The 14,646-nt window shown below is 34.5% G+C and overlaps 1 protein-coding gene across 4 annotated transcripts in view; it reads right to left on the bottom strand.

The window, feature by feature from the left end:
* Positions 1 to 3,632: 3,632 nt before the first annotated feature.
* Positions 3,633 to 14,646, bottom strand: part of Rbm41 (RNA binding motif protein 41) — a 52,730-nt gene continuing 41,716 nt past the window's right edge. For 2 of the 4 annotated variants that reach the window (XM_013025825.1, XM_013025824.1), the window contains 2 exons: positions 7,706 to 7,853; positions 3,633 to 4,631 (listed from right to left, as the gene is read on the bottom strand). In XM_013025825.1, coding sequence (XP_012881279.1) covers positions 4,453 to 4,631; positions 7,706 to 7,853 — 327 coding nt within the window. In that variant the 3' untranslated portion in view covers positions 3,633 to 4,452. The remainder of the gene's footprint in view (positions 4,632 to 7,705; positions 7,854 to 14,646) is intronic. The other 2 variants (XM_013025828.1, XM_013025827.1) reach the window with 1 other exon arrangement.

Raw genomic sequence — 14,646 nt, forward strand, 5'->3', positions numbered from 1 at the left:
CAGTGTTGTAGCATTCCCTTTTGGCCACATCCCTACCACCATTTGTTATTGTTACTTTTCTTGATAATGACCATTCTAACTAGGGTAAGGTGGAATCTCAATGTTGTTTTGACTTGCATTTCTTTTATGGCCAGAGATGTTGAACTTTTCTTCATGTGTCTGTCCATTGGCCATTCTCACGTCTTTTTCTGAGAAGTCCAGAAAAAAAGTAGCAGTAAAGGAGTTTTAACTTTTCAGCAGTAATCAAAGATCACAGAATACGTATGCTTGTGGAAGAAATGACTTCAAATTTGTCTTTTTCCGTTAAAATTACATTTATTTAAAAATTTACAACAGAAAGATTCCTATTTTTAATATACAATTCTATGAGTTTTGACAAGTGCACAAACTCATGTAACTACAAACAAGATTCGGATAACTACCATCATCCAAACAAATCCCTAATGCTACAATTCTGTAGTTACTGAATACACCAACATTAGCCCATGATATTCATTTCTATTATTTTGTCTTTCCTAGAATATGTGAAATCAAACAGTAAATAGCCTTTGAGCCTGGATTCTTCTACTTAGCAAAATGCATTTATGATTCATTTGAGTTGTTGCATAGATGGTTATTAGTTTTTATTGCTGAGCAGAATCATTGGTTATGCAGTTTCTATATCTATGCACCGGTTGAAAGGTTTCCTTTATATTTATTTTTCTCTATTATTAGTGGTCTGCAGATCTAGTATAGGGCAGAATGAGATTTTCCACCCAATAGGAAACAGTTCCTTCTGGAAAGTCTAGCTGAAAACCTGTGTCCCTGGTTAAGATGTACAAGAGGCTATAACCAGATAATTTATTTTTTATCTCTTAAACTATATTTAAAATAGAGTAGTTAAAATCCTAAGTGAACAGTATAGTATATCAAAGAAATAGGAGTTGTCCTGAGTACAGTCAGATGATATCCTACAATGGATCTGACAAATATTCTGGAAGCCATGTCATTGCAAGAGTGTTTAAATTTTTTTCAATTTAAAAAATACTGAAAAAAGTAAAAACCATTTAAAATTGTACCACCCTAAAATTGTCACAAAGTTTCATGAAAGCCTCCTTTCAGCCTATATAATTTTACTTCCAAAAGAGTTACAATTTTCTTTAAACATATCAGGTTCTGAGTATAATGCATCTTGATCAGTATTATTCCTTCCATTCTCTCATTTTTTAACTTAATGCAAACTATTGGGAGTTTAGGTAAGAATATATTCATAGATACAGTCTACTATTTTAATGGCTGCAAAGTATTTAAGTGGACTCATTTAGCAATGGATGGACATTTGTGTAATATCCAACTTCCTATGTTTTGAATGTTACATACCACACAATTCATGAGTTTTAGAATATGAATACTATGTGTTAATTTGGCACAATTTTAGAACATTTTCACCAAATTCTGAAGAAAACTCGTATACCTTAGCTATTGTTCCCAACCATTTCTATTCCTTTCCTTCCCACCCCACTCTAAGCAAATCTTGTCAAAATATACTTGCCAACTAGACACTTCATATAAATGGAAACAGATCATCTGTAGTCATTTGTGACTGGCTTTGTTTCACTGAGCATATTCTCAGGATTCTATGTTGTATACAGTGTCAGAAATGTTCCCTGTTGTATTGGGTATAGGAATTTTTGAATAAATTGTATGTTTTTAAGGTTTTATAGTATTCATCTCAGAAGTCATTTGAGTCTGGGCTTTGTGTGTGTCCTTTTTAAAAATTACTTTATACATTTAGTTATTAGTAGGTCTATTTCTTAATATAATTCTGTCTTTGGAAGATGAAAGAACTATATATTTACACCTTTTAAAATTAATCTTAAACATGTAATTTTCATGAATATTTATGGTAATATTTATCAAAATAAATTCCAGAAAATGGAAGCATGGGTTATTTATGATGTTGTTGTTGGTGTTTGTGTGTGCTTTTTCTTCTTTTTCTTCTTCTGTTTCTTGGGGAGGGGGTAAAATAAAGTGAAGAAAGACAGGAAAGAAGGGTAAGCAAATGCAATCATGGTATTCAGTATACACTATGTGGAAAACGTAGTATGCAACTTGTGGGCAGAAACAGGAGGGGGAACCAGGGGGAAAGCGAAGAAAAGGGGTGACACTGTCCAAAAGAGAAATGTATACATTACCTGAATTGTGAAATGGTAAACCCTCTGTACAACACCTTAATAATAACAATAAAATTATATTTAAAAATTTAATCTTTTTCTTCTTTCTTGTTTTCTCTATTTCTTCCTTTGTTTTTCTATTTCTTTAGTAAAATACAGCATTATCTCCATCTAGGTTCTCTGTCCTGTTATTGGCAAATATATTACATTTCTATATATTATATGCCAAACAAAGTAACTATAAAATACAACCATATACAATTAAAAATTGAGAATAAAGGAAAATGCATTCAAATGATCTTTTATAATTATTTTTTCTGTTACTTTTTATATGGAGAGTTAATGTCTCCAGTCACTTCCTTTCAACCAAAAATGTTCCTTTTTTTTCCTATGAGGTGGGCTAGCAATAGTATTTTTTATTGCAAGGGAATGTTTTACATTATCTTCATTTTTGCAAGAAGAGTTTTATTGTAGATTGATAAATGATAGTTATTATTCTCTAAGCATTTTGAATGTTATCTTAGTAGTGCAACTATAGTTTGTTTCTAAGATCACATTTACAATCACTTTATTTACTTTTTGTTTTTGTTTTTTTTTTTTTGAGATAGGGTCTCACTGTGATGCACAGGTTGGTCTCAAACTCCGGGCCTCAAGAAACCTTGTTATAGCCAGGTGCTGATGGCTCATGCCTATAATCCTAGCTACTGAGGAAGCTGAGATCTGAGGATCCCAGTTCAAAGCCAGCCCAGGCATGTAAGTCCGTAACTCTTATCTCAAAAAAAAATCATTCAGAAAACTGGAAGTGGTGCTGTGGCTCAAGTGGTAGAGCTCTAGCTTTGAGCTGAAGAGCTGAGGGACAGCTCCCAAGCCCAGAGTTCAAGCCCCACAACCAGCCAAAAAAAAAAAAAAGAAAGAAAAGAAACCTTATTATCTCAGTCTCCTGAGCTAGGTGGACTACATCAGGCCTACTGCTACTGTTATGAATGGGAAGTCAGTTGTTAATCATACTGGGGCTTCCTCATGAGTAATAACTCACTTTTCTTGGGTTGCTGTCAAGATTTTCTCTGTCTTTGAATTTTAGTATTTTTATTATGGTGTGGCTGTCGGTGATTTTTTTTTTTGTTTATTCTACTTGGATTTCCTGAGCTCATTCAATGAGTGGATTTGTGTTTCTCATCAAATCAGAAATATTTATAGCTAGTATTTCTTGCAGTATTTTTCTATACCTTTGACTGTCATTCTCATAACATGTACATTAGAGTTCCTAATATGCATCAGGTATCCTACATTCTGTCAATTTTACTCATTTTATTTTCTTTCTGTTCCTCACCTTGGAAAGTATTATCTCATTTAACCCTCACAATTAGGTAGATGAGAAATTGAGTTTACATTAATCAAATCACCAAGTTTAGTGGCACATGTGGGCCATGAGGATCACAAGGAGGTCTGACTCCAGACTCCACCATTGGCACCAATTCTCATATACCATACTGTCTTTCTAGTTTTGAGCAATCATAAACAAACAAGTACAGGATTTTAGATAGGCTGTCTCTCTTTTAGAAAATTTTCTTTCCATGACCCTTTAGTATTCTTTGCAAGTATGGCCCCTTCTAAAATTCCCTTATTTAATATTTAACATGTATTAGACATTTGCCTAATGTTTATTGCTTTGAATCAAGGCTTGTTCAATGGTATCTAGCTTTAAATGGCCATGAAAACATCAATATTTTGATCTAAAAGATTTCATTAGAAAAATATACAGCTTTTTGAAGGCTCTGAGAACTTAAGTGGAGAAGTATTCATTAAACATGGCAACTCACCTATAAAATTACCTACTGCTTATAGTTTTGATATAACAGCACTTGTTAATATTTAGGTCTTTCATTAATTAGTTGGATAAAATTAGAGATTATTGTGTTTCAGTAAATGAATATTTTAACATTTAATTAGTTTTTAAGTTTTACAGGTAGAAAGCAGTTCTGGAAAGAATGTTATCTCTTGGGGAATGGTACGATTTTCTTTAAATCCTCAGAAATAATCCTATGTCTTGTGAAAATAATATTCTGTGTATTGCCCTTAATACTAAGGATATTGCATATCCTATATAATATTTGATTGTAGAAAACATTTCCTACCAATTCTCTTCAAAAGCTGAAATGCATTTTCTTTCTAGCTCTCCAATTTTTCCCTTTCAACTCTAAGGATATTTCTATCTATACATAAATTCCAGAATCAAGATTCTCATGCCAAAAAGATCATCCAGCTAGAATATGTGCATATGTATATATACATACACTGATTATACATAACTACTGACTTCTTTATTACTGCCTGTCCTCTCCGAAGAAGATGATATGAGAGAAGCAGCCTGGAGATCTAATTGTTGCTTTCTGTTCTTTCCAAATTCTATCACCAATACTTTCCCATGCAGGTTATATCCATTTACTTGATGCAATGCTTGACATGCTATTTCCTTATCTAAAAGAAAAAAGAAGAAGGCATCAGTTTACATAGAGATTAATCATTCTAGTTCTGGTTGTTTTGCCTGAGCATTTAGGCAAGAGGGTAATAATGCCATTTGATTTTATCATCTTTTCTATAATCTCCAATTTATATAACTCAGCAGATTTAAAGCACTGGCAAACAACAATTACAATAAAAACTCAAAATGGATATTAGAAGGTGCTTTTTAAACTCAAAGACATAGGCTAAACAAACAAGGATATAGGCAATGTGCTAAAGAAATCTAAGCGGTACCTAGTTATACGTAAGTCTCTACTGCAATACAGATCTATAAAAACCAAGTATTTTCAACATGGTAACTGAAATGGAAGAAGCTGTCATGTGACTGAGTATAACTTGCTTCTTTTTCTTTCAGCGACTGTGGGAATCTTTACTGGGACAAGTAACCTAAGAGGTATATAGAAGCTTTGGATATGAGAATATATAGTGCACAAGAGGAGTATTCAAACTATGGGTTTCAGAGCCTGCATGTAAAAAATAAGGAGGGATGGATTATGACCAGTAGTTGTAGAAACTAAAGTTAACAAGGTGATTAGTTCGAACCTGTTTTGTCTGAGATAAACTAAAAAGTTTCAAATGTACACTGTACCTACTGTTATGATTAGTAAAGCAGCTACACATTTAAATGTACCTAGGTTATAAAACCTTTTAGTATGCATTTTAAATTAGTATATCAAATTCTGTGAGGGTATGTTAAGTATTTTTTTTATTGTGAAAATACCATACAGAGGGGTTACAATTACAAGGGCAAGATAATGAGTACATTTCTTATCAAGCATTGTTGCCTCCTCCTTTGTTTCCCCTTCCCATCCCTTCCCATCTCCTACCCACCTTCCCCCCACCCCTACCCCATCCCAACCCCTTCCCAAAGTTGTAGAGTTCGCCTTTTGACATAACAATTTGTACATCTCATTGTTGCAATGGGTCCACCTGATCCCTATTTAAACAATTTGTTTTTTCCCTTCTCCTCCACAAAGTATACCAACATCAGATACAGTGAAAACAGGGGTTATACCGTGGTGGAGGGACATACAAAGCAACAAAGAAATAATCTTATAAATGTGTTAGAAACAATCGCAAGAAAGAAAAAACACATTTGAATCCTTATCTTGGGGTTCATTGCACCTAACATCAACTTATCTGACCTTTTCTGCTTGACTCAGACATATACTAGTTAATTGCAAATAAGGGAAACCATGGGACCTATGTTTCTTTTGGCCTGGCTTACTTCACTTAATATAATTTTTTCCAAGCCTTTCCATTTTGTAACAAATGGAGCAATGTCATTCTTTCTGATGGAGGCATAGAATTCCATTGTGTATATATACCACATTTTTTTGATCCATTCATCTACTGAGGGGCATCTGGGTTGGTTCCAAATCCTAGCTATGATAAATAATGCTGCAATAAACATAGTTGTACTGGGAGCTTTAGTATGGTCTTGTTTGTGATCATTTGGGTAAATGCCCAAAAGTGGGATTGCTGGGTCATAGGGGAGCTCTATGTGGAGTATTTTGAGGAACCTCCATACTACTTTCCAAAGTGGTTGGACAAGTTTACACTTTTACCAACAATGCAGTAGGGTTCCGTTTGGGCCACATCCCCTCCAGCATCTGTTGTTATTAGAGTTCTTGATTATAGCCATTCTACTTGGGGTGAGGTGGTATCTCAATGTTGTTTTGATTTGCATTTCTTTTATGGCTAGGGAGGTTGAGCATTTCTTCATGTGTCTATTGGCCATCCTTCTTTCCTCTTTAGAGAGGTTTCTCTTTAAGTCTTAGCCCACTTATTTATTGGGCAGTTGTTTCTTTGAGGATTTGTTGTTGGGGGATTTAATTTTTTGAGTTCCAGGTATATTTTAGATATGAGACCATTGTCTGTTGTATGGCTAGTGAAGATCTTCTCCCAATCTGTGGGCTTTCCATTGATCTTGCTAGCTATGTCCTTTGCCATGCAGAAGCTCTGCAATTTCATGCAATCCCATTTGTCCAACCTTTCTTTGATTTGTTGTGTTTCTGGATCTCTATTAAAGAGGTCCTATACTTTGAAAGACTGAACACAAAACCACTGGTAAAGAGGATCTATATGTTTTCAATGGGATATAAAAGATGATATATGAGTGTACAACAAACACGAAGGGAGACTAGCAGTACTCAGGTATAAAATCACTTGTCTACATATAGGCTATAAAAGCAATGACAGTTTAGGGATAATGAAGCATACAGATCTTATCTAGATTCCTCCCTAAAAGACATAAACTGGCTAGTTTATCACAGAAATAAAAATTTCTGTATTATTCTGGCATTTTGATTAGAACACTAAATCCATGTAGTAAGATACAAGTGAGATTTACAATAATGGACCATTACCCACTAATTAAGGATTAGTGGTGGGGTGCTGGTGGCTCATGCCTGTAATCCTAGCTACTCAGGTGGCTGAGATCTGAAGATCATACTTTGAAGCCAGGGAAGGCAGGAAAGTCCCTGAGACACTTATCTCCAATAAACCACTCAGAAAAAGCTGGAAGTGACACTGTGGCTCAAATAGTAGAACATTAGCCTTGGGCAAAAGAAGCTCAGGGACAGTGCCCAGGCCCTATGTTCAAGTTCCAGAACCAAAAAGAAAAAAAAAAAGTAAAAACTTAGTATATTAGCCTGCAGTCATTTAGTCCTAAATAGAGCATAAGACAAGTACACATGTTCTGATCACAATGCCAACATATATTAATTACTGAATAATCTAACTATAACTTGGATGAGAAATACTAATGTCATAAAAGGGAATAAAATTTGAAGTATGAAGGAAATGCCAAGATTGGGGACATGAGGGCACCTGGATTATGCACTCTCAACAAAGGAGAAGGAGAGACAGAGAGGAGGACAGAGGAACACTGAAAATATATCTTCCTTACTTCTCTTGTCTTCTTATATGCTGTGAAGAATCAAGGCTACAATTAAATAGAGAGGTTATAGGTAGTCTCTAGGAAACAGACTTTGTAACTGAGCAACTATGTAGATGGAGCTACTTACTGGGAAAGGTGATGAAAGCTTGTCCCTTCATTCGTCCAGTCATTATTTGAAATTCAATTGGAGGTCCTTTCTTCTCCTGGAAGCGGGCGAATAATGATATAAGATCTCTATCTGTCACCCGAGAGCTAAGGTTCTTCAGGTATAACACCTAATGTAAATTGAAGATCAAGAAAAATGCCATATAAGAAAGGTAAAGCAACTCTTTCATTATTGCCAGAAATAGTTTCAGAGAGATAGTGGATTAAATACATTAATCAAAGTTTCCTCTCTCCAGAAAACTCTTTAGAACTACAAGAACTTAACAAACACAAATCAAACAAGGTCAGAAAGAACAAAGAAAGACGGCAATAGCAACACTATTTTGGTAGCTGGAAAATAAATGGATAAGCAAGAATAACTTAGCACACTCAAGAAAGCCGAATAATAAATCAGCAATGGGGAAGCCAAGAACTCACCTAATCTTTACCTAAGAATCTTCAAAAGCCAGATGTGGTGGTGTGCACCTACAGTCCCAGCTACTAGGGAACCTGAGGTAGGAAGACAGAGTGTAGCATGGACAACATAGTGACACTTTGTCTCAAAAAAGAGGAGGGAAGTAGGGAGGAAGGAAAGAACTAGATCACTCAAAAAAAGTTTGGGAATTGATAGCTTCATATTTCTCTGGAAATGGATGTGAAGGGTTGGGATTAAAATAAGAATGATAGGTTGAAGAACGTTTAAAAGCTAATTAGATCTTTAAATGTCTTCCACAATGTGCTACTGGGTGAGGGTAGCCAATAATCTTGGTACAATACTAGAGGCTTACTGTCAGAGGGTAGAGAATGCCTTATATAGCTGAGGTTCTAAATGTTATTTCTGAAAGCAAGATTAAGAGAGAGAGTATGCACATTAAAGGCTAGGAACTTTTGGGCCTTGACAATAATTGGTCCTAGAATGCTTGAACCATCTCTTCAACACATCCAGAGCAGTTTCCTCTGGAGAAACTCAAAATCCCGCAAAGGAAAGATAAAAACACTGACTTGGGATGGTGAATTTCTCCAACAAATGGTCTAGTCAATGTCTTGAGACAAGAGTCTTCCTATGTAGCCAAGATCCTCTTGCCTCAGCCTCCCAAGTGCTGGGACTTCAGTAGACCACTTTAAGTGCAGCTCAAAGTCCTCAAGGGCCAATCATGTTCAGCATGGATTATCAAATATCTGAGGAAAGCCTCTAATATGAGAGAGAATAGAACAAACAGAAAAGAAAGCAAATAGGAGGAAACAGAAATCATCAAAGGAGAAAAAACACTTTCAAGAACTTTACTAATATCTTCAGAAAAGTAAAAAAAAAAATTCCATCAATTGGAAATGGGATGCTGTCTAAAAATATAAGAGAAAAGGGCTCTTACATGTAATTCAACTTAAGGCACTATCAGGTTTAAGCAGATTTTAATATGTATAGTAACCTCAAGGAAAATATAGGCAAAAGATAGAGAAGCACGGAATCACAGCATGTCACTACAGAACTAATGAGAAATCAAAAAAAAAAAATCAATGAAACTCAAAGGCAGACAGCTAAGAGAGAAATAGACAAAAGAGTTACAAGACAGACCAAAAACAATGAACAATAGCCACACTAAGTCATATCTATTCACAATTACCTTAAATGTAACTGGATTAAACTCATGAAAAGATAAAGTGGCTGAATGGATAAAATAAACAAGATTTAACTGTGTGCTGAATAACAGATTCACTTTCAACTTACGGATATATGCAGGCTCAAAGTAAAAAGACAAAACATTCCATGCAATGGTAACAAAAAAGTAGCATGGGTGGCATATACTTACATTAGACAAAACAGGCCTCAAGTTAAAACTGTCATGAAGACAAAGGATATTGTATTGATAAAAGGGTCAATTCACTAGGGAAGTGAATTTTTAATATTACTGAATAGCTTTCAATCAAAAGTACCAGAGCACTTAAATATATGAAGCAAACAATGACTGAACTGAAGGAAGAAACAGTAAGAATCACAATAATAGATTTCAATACTCCACTTTCAATCATGAATAGGACATTCAAACATATAAGATCAACAAAGAAACAGAGGGATAGGAGTGTAGCTCAGTGGTAGAGCACTTGCCTAGCATATGCGAGGCCCTGGGTTCAATCCCCAGCACTGCAAAACAAAACCAAAAAAGTCAATAAAGAAACAGAAGACTTTAACAACACTGTAGATCAAATGATCTTAACAGATATATACAGATCATTCCACACAACAGTAACAGAATATATATTCTTCAGTACACATAAAACATTATTTGGGGCAGGTTGCAGACTAGGTCTCAAAAGTCTTTACAAAATTTAAAAGGCCTAAAGAAAAGTAAAATATCTTTTTTTTTTTACTATAATGGAATGAAACTAGAAATCAATCGCAGAAAAAAATTAGAAAATTAAAAGTATGTACAAATTAGAAAACAGTCTTGAACAAGAGGTAGCCAATAAAAAAAGGATATTAGAAAATATCTTGAGACAAATTAAAATGAAAACTATCTAAACTTAAAGGATGCTACAAAAGCAGAATTAAGTAGGAGAGTGTGTGTGTGTGTGTGTGTGTGTGTGTGTGTGTGTGTGCGTGCGTGCATGTGTGTGTGTGTGTGTCCCCTAAGCTTAAACTAGGTGCTAGCCTTGAGATTTTTTTGCAAGGCTAGTGCTCTCCCACGTAAGCTCCATGTCTGCTTTTTGGTAGTTTATTGGAGATAAGAATCTCATGGCCTTTTCTGCCTCAGCTGGCTTCAAACCCTGAACCTCAGATCTGAGCCTTCTCATTAGCTACAATTACAGGAATGGGCCACTGCCAGCCAGTTTACACAGAAATTTCATAGAAACAACTACATTTAAAAGAAAATCAGAGAGGCTATGAGAGAGGGTGAATGAGGATAAATATGGTTGAAATAGTTTATTTTGCACATATGGAAACAGAACAATGAAACCTATTGATATTGTTTTAGAAGAGGGTAAGGGAGAATGACAGAGGGGGTGAGTTTGCTCAGGGATACATTGTATACATGTATGGAAATGTCACAATGAAACCTGCCTTTTGTAAGTAATATATGCTAATAAAAATGGATAGTAAAGAAAAGATCTTTAACTGGGTGCAATGGCTCATACCTGTAATCCTAATTTGGGGACAGAGATAGGGAGATCTTAGTTCAAGGACAACCAGGGCAAAAAGTTCTTGAGATCTTACTTCAACCAATTAAAACATGTTCATAGTAGTATGTACCCATTGTCTCAGTTACGCAAAAAAGCCTATGTAGGAAGACTGGTTCAGGCTTGCATGGGCATCAGTGAGAGACCCTTTCTGAAAAATAAAGTAAAAATGGCTGGAGGTGTGGCTCAGGTGACAAAGAACCTGCCTAGCAAACACAATGGCATGAGTTCAAACCCCAGAACTGCCATAAATAAAGATCTCAAATACACAACCTAATTCTATACTTCAAGCAAGCAGAATAAAGAACTAAGACCAAAGTTAGCAGAAGGATAAAATTTTTCAAAAAACGAATAAAGCCAAGGTTTGTTTTTTGAAAAGACCAGCATACTTTTAGCCCAACAAAATTTTTGCTAGGCTAACAAAAAAGACAATTCAAATAAATAAAAATTAGAAATGGAAGAGGTATATAACCAGTATCACAGAAATAATGCTTTTAAGGAACTAAAAACAATTACATACCAACAAATTAGATAATGTAGAAGACAATGATAAATTCCTAGAAACATAAAACTTTCTGCATTGAACTATTAAGAAACAGAAAGTTGGAACAGATCAGTAATAAGGAAAATAAATCAGTAATAAAAAAAGTTCCTAACAAAAGCCTGTGACCAGATGGCTTCACTAATGAATCACACTAAATATTTAAAGAGTTGATGCAAATCCTGCTTAAACTCTTCCAAAAGAAAATGAAGAGAATACTTCCAGAGTCACTGTGTAAGGCCAGACCAATGTCCTGCTGAATGCAGGGGTGAAAATCCTCAAAGAAATACTACCACAATGAGCTCAATAGAATATTAAAAGGGTCATATACTATGACCATGTGGGATGCATCCTTGAGATCTGAAGATGGTTTAACATGCAAAATCAATATCAAACAACATATAACAGAATGAAAGTCACATGATCATCTCAGTAGATGCACACATAGTATTTGACTAAATTCAACACCATTTTATGATAAGTGTACTAAATAAACCAGTGAAAGAAGGAAATTACCTCAAAAAATTCAAAACTATAAATGAGACGCCTATAGTTAACATCAGATTCAAGAGTAAAAAAAGCAAAGTCTTTCTTCTAAGATCAAGGATATGCATCCTTGCCTCTTCTATCAATACTCTGATGAAAGTCCTAGCAGAGCAATTAGGCAAGGCAAATAAATAAAACACATCCAAATCAGACAGAAAGAAGCAAAGCATTTATTTTTGTTCACATATGAAATGACCATAAACACTGAACAAAAAATGTAGAACTGAGCAAAACTGCAGAATATCTAACACAAGGTACTCAGTTGTTTGTCTATACATTAACAGTTAACAATTTTAAAAGGAAATCCATTTGCAATGCCATCAAAAAGAATAAAATACAGAAGAATGAGTGTAATAAAGAGTTGAATAATAAAAATTAAATGTAGAAAGAAATTAAAGAAGACATAAATGGAAAGATGTTCTGTTTTCATGAATGGGAAAACTGCTAAAGTATTTACACTAACCAAAGTGTATTCTCTGTCAAAGTCCTAATGGCACTTAATAGAAAAAAATACTAAAATCATATAGAACCATAATGATACCAAATAGCCAAAATGATCTGGAGACATAAGAAAGCTAGAGCCTTCACAAAGATTATTTCAAGACGTTTTACTAAGAAATCAAAACAATATGATACTGCCATAAACGGATACATAGTTCTATGAGCAGGACAGACTAGAAATGCATCATGAATTTATAGTTCAGTAAACTGATCTACAAGTGTACTAGGAACACAAAATTGAGGGACATATTCTGTTCAACAAAATGTTAAGACTTATAACAAATCACACACTATAAAATTGTACCCTTATATCATGTACAAATGCACTAAAGACTTACTTAAATTAAGACCTAAAACTGGAAAGTTCCTAGAGAAAATAGGATATTTCTTAGCATTGGTTTTGACAATGATTTTGATATAACATCAGAAGCATATGCAGCAAAAACAAAAATAGAAAAGAGGTATTACCTCAAACTAAAAAGATCTGCACAGTAAAACTATCACTAGTGAAAAGGCAACCTATAAAATAGGAAAAGTGTGTGCAAGCCATATTTAATAAACAATTCATAGCTAATAAAAATCTCAATAGTCAAAAACAAATATAATGTGATTAAAATATGGTCAAAAGACTCAAATAGACATTGCATCAAGAAGACATACAAATGGTCAATGCATATATAAAAAGATGTTCAATATTATTAGTCACTATAGAAATGCAAATCAAAGCCAGAATGATGTATGTCTATTGGGATACACATTATCTAAATTTAAAAAGAAATAGCAGGTGCTGGCAAGGATATGGAGAAACTAGAATCCTTGTACATTATTGGTGGGAATGTAAATTGATAAAGTTGCTGTGCAGAACAGTATGAAAGTTCCCACAAAAAATAAAAATGAAAACTAAAGTTTAATCAATTAATCCCACTTTTAGGTATTTATCCAAGAGTTTAACATGGTCTTAAATTCCCATGTTCATTGTTGCATTATTCAAATGGCTGAAAGGTAGGAGCAATCTGTCCATTTATGAATGCATAAAAGGTGAAATAGACAATGGCATATAATTCAATGTTACAAAGACAATTCTGTCACATGGACGAAAGCTAAGTGAAATAAGCCACAAAAGGATAAATTTCATGCTTCTGCTCATATAAAGTAACCATGAAAGCATGGTTACCAGGGGCTAGAAGGGGGATATGGGGAGTTGTTATTCAATGGGTAAAACATTTCAATTATGGAAGATGAAAACTTTCCATAGATATGCTGTATGATATTATGCTTATAGTTATCAATATTGTAGTAGACACTTAAAATTTGTTAAGAGAATACATTCAATGGAAGAGAAACAAAGATCACAATACAAAAAAGAAGAGTAAAAAACAGCATTAGTTACCTCCTTTTTAGCTAGAAACTAATACTGTTTTTAAAGGAACTAAGAAAAAATTCAAGCAGGAACAGTAAATAATAGCTAGAAAATAGACCCCACTTAAATGACTTATCCACTGAAATAAATAAAAACATTAAGCATTGTTAACTAGTAGTAGAAACTTTGTCTCAAAAAATTTAAAACCTGGACATTCAAACATTTAGCATTTATAGATGCTTTTATCTTAAAAGCATGCTTGTGATTCATTTCAGTAATTTTAGGTGATCTTGAATTTTGACTTTCAAATACTTAGATTTTTCACCAATTAAGAAAGTCAATTTCTCAGGATTACAGGCGTGAGCCATTGGCATCCAGCTGCTAGAGTTTTTAATCATGAATAGATGTGAAAAGTTTTTTCAATGCTTTTCTACAATGATCACATGGACATCCATGTTTCTAACCTCTGTGAAATGGCCATTTAAATCTTCAGCCTATTTCTGTTAGGTTGTTTGCAATTTGCTTATTGATTTATGATGAAGGATTTCCTTAAAATGACTCAGAAAAGCACACACCATAAAAATGGGTAATTTGATACTATTAAAAGATTTCTTCTAGGGCTGGGAAGGTGGCTCAGTGGTAGAGCGCTTGCCTTGCATGCATGAGGCCCTGGGTTTGATTCCTCAGCACCACATAAGCAAAGAAGAAAAAAAAACCGGAAGTGGCGCTGTGGCTCAAGTGGTAGAGTGCTAGCCTTGAGCTGAAGAGCTGAGGGACAGCGCCCAGGCCCAGAGTTCAGGCC

The sequence above is a fragment of the Dipodomys ordii genome, unplaced genomic scaffold (genome assembly GCF_000151885.1).
Source record: "Dipodomys ordii isolate 6190 unplaced genomic scaffold, Dord_2.0 Scaffold88, whole genome shotgun sequence".
In the NCBI taxonomy this organism is placed as follows: domain Eukaryota; kingdom Metazoa; phylum Chordata; class Mammalia; order Rodentia; family Heteromyidae; genus Dipodomys; species Dipodomys ordii.